The following is a 5,643-nucleotide window of genomic DNA, read 5'->3' on the forward strand; positions in this document are numbered from 1 at the left end:
CATGAATCCAAAGATGACTACTCACTACTCTTCATGATGAGCCCAAGAATCAAAGATGATTTGGTGCTAATCATGGTTAGTGATCAAGATAATCGAGCAATCACAAGAGAAAAATGATCAAGATAGGATCTTTCACCTAAAGGTTCTTTTGTGATTAGATAGAAAACAAGATAAGATCCTACAATTAGGTCTGAAGGACCTTTATAATAGCTTAAAATCGAACCTGGTTTAACCCAACAAACCTGGGTTAACCAAAACACAAATTGGTAATTATCTGGTCAAACACGGAAAATGTTGACTTTCTTGACTCGCAGCGGCCACGTGAAACCGCTCCGCCTAGCCGCTGGGACACTCGCAGCGGCTTCCTTGCTTCGTCATCACACCGCTGCGACAAGTACGAACGCGGCAGGGAACGGGGTATTTTCCCAGCGGTCTCGTCATACCGCTGCGTCAGGCCGCTCCCACACTTGGTCTCCATTTCTTGAGTCTTCATCTCTCGAGCGTCTCCAGCGGCTTCGGTACACCGCTGCGTAAGGCCGCTCCCACACTTAGTCTCCGTTTCTCGAGCGCTTTCAGTGGCTTCTTGAGGGGCCAAAAGGCCGCTGGGACGTCCTTATGCCGCTGGGACACTTGATCAATGCGTCTCCTTCTCGAGAATCACCCCTTTTTGCCTCCAAACCATCTCTAAATGCTCCAAAGTCACCATTTGAAATCTCCATCACCTGATAAGGACATATGTAATGCAATGCAACCTAAACATATCTAAATGCTATCCTAAATGGTCAACATATGCAAGAATGAATGGTTAAAACAATACAAATTGGGAAGATATCAGTTATACCTTATGAGCTACTAACCTGTGTAATTTGACTTTAAGAAGTCTCTTTAGAAGTAATAAAGGAGGGGCAAAACTCAGCATACGTCTTTAATTGAAAATGGATGACCTGATCTATTAGTAAGAAAGGAAGTATTATACACTATATGTTTGTTTAAGATAATTCATGAACTAATGAACTCTTGCAAACTAAAACAGAGTCTACACCTAAACAATGTAATTTTCTAAATAGAATAAGATATTAGACGAGTAATTTGTGTCCCGCAATTTTATGGAAGGAATATACTATCAATTGGTGACCATTCGGGAAACAAGAAAAACAAATAAAAAAAGAATGTTCGGGAATAAAATAGCAGGAATGAAAATGAATGGTTGTTCTTTATCAATTTTAACAAGGAATAATTTTGTTCTTTAATTCTCTACAAAAAAAAAAAATGAAAGGGAATGAGAGAGAATTATTATTCCTTGTGAATTGTGATTTTTTTTAGGAATGTTAGGGAATGCATTATTCCTCACCGTTCTCTGGTCACCATTCATACCCTAAATCAAGTAAAAACTCACTTCATTGACGTACATATTGATATACTAACTCATGTATTTGTGCTTAGGCTAGATTGAAAAAAGTCTACCTAGCCTTTTTCTTTCTATATGTTCAGGTTCAACTTCCTTTCATTTCATTATTTCGCATATTAATGCTGATAGCTATGCCTCTGTTCCTCAAAGCAACATGTAAATAGTAAATGTTAAGCAAAACCCACCTTCTGAAAATATCTCTATACAACTCAGGATCCAGACATGGCAGATCGTTCAAATTGTTGTACCCACTACCTAGCAAACGAAAAATATAAGCTTTAAGCCGTCTACAAAAGGTCTACACGGGATTAATAAATTAATCAAATGATTTTGGGTTCTGATTATTGGAGAAATAAGACTATTTGCTTTTCATTGTTGTTAAGCTAGATGGGTTTCCAACCTAAAACCAATTGGTAATAAGTGGAGTGGTTCATCTATCTTATATATTACTAAGGATCCTTTTCAACATCCGATGTGGGACACTATGTGTCGAATACGCCCCCTCGAGATGATGGCTCTTTGAGTGTCAATCTCGAAATGCTCGGGCAAGGATCGATGGACCAACTTTGGACCACATTGATGTGGATCGGGTTGAACTGCATAGATCGAGCTCTGATACCATGTTAAGCTAGATGGGTTTCCAACCTAAAACCAATTAGGTTAAAAGCCCATCTAGCTTAACATCCTTATTTATGAAATCGCCGGAGATCTACAACGATTTGGACATAGTTAATCATTAAATAGATAAAAACATACATAGAATCTACAATCTAATCGAACATGCAAAGTTATCAAACAAAGTTTATAAATAAAAAATAGAAGATCTACAATAGAAACTTATCTTCGTTTCTTGTGTGATTGACTTGAAAACTTGGATCATCGCAGCGATTGCAGGTGGAGGTGTTTGCGGATGCCAACGATTGCGGTTTTAAAAGTTAGTAACAGATTTGGATGATTAATACATCATTTAAAAATTATTATGTTTGAGGAATATTTATAACTGATTAATGCTGCATGTTAAATAATAAATTAACAAGATTTACATTTTATATAATTATCAAAATATTAAAATCATATTTTTATAATAAATATACAAATCATATTGATAAAACTATACTATTAAATTTTTAAAAAGAGAGAATTAGTTGAATATACCAAATCACAATATTCAATATTTGCTTACTTTGATTTAGTAGTTAGTAAATTATGAAAACTGAATGGATGTTCAACATAAAAATGGATCATTTTTTTTCTTATATGTGTGTTTCTTGAATTTAATATATTTTTAATACATTCTTTTAAAATTTTCTAATCTAAAAATTTCGTAAAATGAAAGCCTATTTATTATATTTTTAAAACAAAAATCAAGCAAGTAGCATGAAAATCTGATATATATTGTTATTGTGTTAACTAGAGTCTTTTTCCGCGCTACGCGCGGAAAAGTGTGTTGATAGTTAATTTTCCGATTATAAGTTTTAATGTTTTTGTTTGGAATGGGAGCATTGTATTTTCCAAAATGATGGAAAAGTTGGTGAATATCAAATTTATGCAATTGTTTAAAAACAAAAAGAGTAGCTTAAGTAATCATAAGTAATGTAAAAAGGAGATCAAGTCCTTTGAAGAACATAAGCTGCGATGTGGACCATAAGTAAGAAATAGCTTGAAATTGGTAAAATTTAAATTAGTTAACTTAAATTATAGTTATACCAAACCATGATTATTTATATAAAAAAGATACATACCGGCATAGCTGGGTAGAGACTCTATGTAAGTCTTTATTTGATTGTACCATCGTTTGGGTATTAAATCATCGTTTATAATAATAAAATTATTGTTTAGGAGGACAGATACTGATTAAGTTTTAATATATGGTTCGAATTTACTTGTTTAGGACGTAGGGATAGATTTAATATTCAAGCATATCTTAAAGAGTATAGATCGAGTCAGAATGAAATGGACGTGCTCTTGTTGTGTGTGTGTGATCCAGAAGCACAAGAGAGTAAATGTCACATGGCCTACGCTCATTTTTAGGCCACATTTTATTGCAAGTAAAACAATGATCAAATAGGTTCTATCTTTGACTTTTAAGAAAATCAATTGGGTCCACACTCGAATCCAACTGTGTTCACGTGGATTCCCTCATCATAGGATGGTCCACCGTCATTTCGTGCGGCTGCAATAAACACTGATTTAGCAAGACATGAAATTATAACCTAATTATGTAATAATTAAGAGCATATTAACATGTTTTGATATACTTTTTTTATTTTGCATATTAACATGTTTTGATATACTTTTTTTATTTTTTTATACAGGTTTTACGTAAAACATGCGACAATGACAAAGATTGTCGGAAAGCTGCCCGGAAGCTGGGTGAGCTTGGGGTGACTAGCGGCGGTTCCATCCTTGTCAGTCAAGCGGTTATCGTCGGTCCATACAAATCCGACAACTTCACAACCATTACTGATGCAATAGCAGCAGCACCTAATAACGCTAGACCGGAGGATGGTTACTTTGTCATATACGCAAGGGAAGGTGTCTACGAAGAATATATCGTTGTTCCAATCAACAAAAAGAATTTATTGCTTATGGGAGATGGAATCAATAAGACGATCATTACGGGGAACCATAATGTTGTTGATGGTTGGACTACGTATAATTGCTCGAGCTTTGGTTAGTTTTTCTTTTATCTTCTTCTAATTTGTTCACTTTACTCATTTGGAATTGTGCATAGCAAATTGCTTAGTGTATGATAGTGTTAATTTGATTTTGTAGCGGTGACTGGAGAACGGTTCATGGCAGTTGATGTTACATTCAGAAACACAGCTGGACCTGAGAAGCATCAGGCCGTGGCCTTGAGAAACAATGCGGAAGGATCCACTTTCTACCGGTGTAGTTTTGAAGGCTATCAAGATACTCTCTACGTCCATTCTCTTAGACAGTTCTATCGCGAATGCGATATATATGGTATGATCTTATTGTTTATCTATATATATATATATATATATGTATATATATATATATATTTGGTTATTGTGTTATTGGAATATGAATTTATACGATTTTACATCAATGCCTTTTTCATTGATACATTTTAATCCTTGTCCCCCTTTTCTTCATTTCTTTTGTTATAGGTACCATCGATTTTATATTTGGAAACGCAGCTGCAATCTTTCAAAACTGCAATATATATGCTAGAAAACCAATGGCAAAGCAGAAGAATGCAATTACAGCCCATGGAAGAACCGAACCAAACCAAAACACTGGAATCTCTATCATCAACTGTACCATCAAAGCCGCACCAGATCTAGCAGCTGATCCTACCTCAACCATGACGTTCCTAGGACGGCCATGGAAGCCTTACTCAAGGACGGTTTTCATGCAATCATATATTAGTGACATTGTTCAACCAGTGGGATGGCTCGAATGGAATGGTACCCACTGGATTAGACACGATTTACTACGGCGAGTATGATAACTTCGGACCAGGGGCAAAGACAGACCGGAGAGTGCAGTGGTTAGGGTACAATTTATTGGACATGGCACAAGCGATGAACTTCACGGTTTACAACTTTACCCTGGGAGATACTTGGTTGCCTCAAACCGATATTCCATTCTATGGTGGTTTGGTTCGCAAAGAATGATAATCACATCATATAAGATAATTTTTATATATGCACTTCCTCATTTAATTATAAAGCAATAAATATTCATTTCTTCTAAGTATTGGAGTCTTGATTTTTGGTGTTTAGTTATACAATTAATAAAATCATTTTATCAGTCGAACCATAATTGGTTTTGCATAATATATATGAAAACATTACCTCTTTTGAGTGTAACCAACTAACCATATTAAAGTATTTGACCAGTTTATTTGTTCATTTTATATAATTATGTATCTAAGATAACACATGCATAAAGAATTCGAACTAATAAATTTTGAATCATCAACCATATATGCTATATATGCAAAAGGCATACACAGGAGAAATAACGAACAATATCTAATGACTACGAAAAAATACAACTTATTACATTGTGTGTATTGAGTGTCAAGGATAAGTCTCGTTGAGTGGAGTTATGACACTGAACATCTTCACGAGACTGTTGCCGACTAATAAAGCGTTTCCCAGTATTTCAAGTTTCTTTTCTAATACGAAACCCTGGATTATTTCTCTCCCTCAGTTATTCCCTGATTTGGAAACGTTGCAAACTATATCGTTTGATGGCTACAT

The 5,643-nt window shown here is 35.0% G+C and overlaps 1 protein-coding gene across 1 annotated transcript; it reads left to right on the plus strand.

The window, feature by feature from the left end:
* Positions 1-3,687: 3,687 nt before the first annotated feature.
* On the plus strand, positions 3,688-5,194 carry LOC106378037 (probable pectinesterase/pectinesterase inhibitor 25; the record flags this gene model as incomplete). Its single annotated transcript, XM_013818229.3, is given in 4 exon segments — positions 3,688-4,081; positions 4,184-4,375; positions 4,543-4,847; positions 4,849-5,194. Coding segments are annotated over 4 exon segments (1,095 nt in total), but the record flags the coding sequence as incomplete, so codon positions are not given.
* Between the last annotated feature and the right edge of the window lie 449 nt (positions 5,195-5,643).

This window comes from Brassica napus, chromosome C1 (genome assembly GCF_020379485.1).
Source record: "Brassica napus cultivar Da-Ae chromosome C1, Da-Ae, whole genome shotgun sequence".
Lineage (NCBI taxonomy): Eukaryota > Viridiplantae > Streptophyta > Magnoliopsida > Brassicales > Brassicaceae > Brassica > Brassica napus.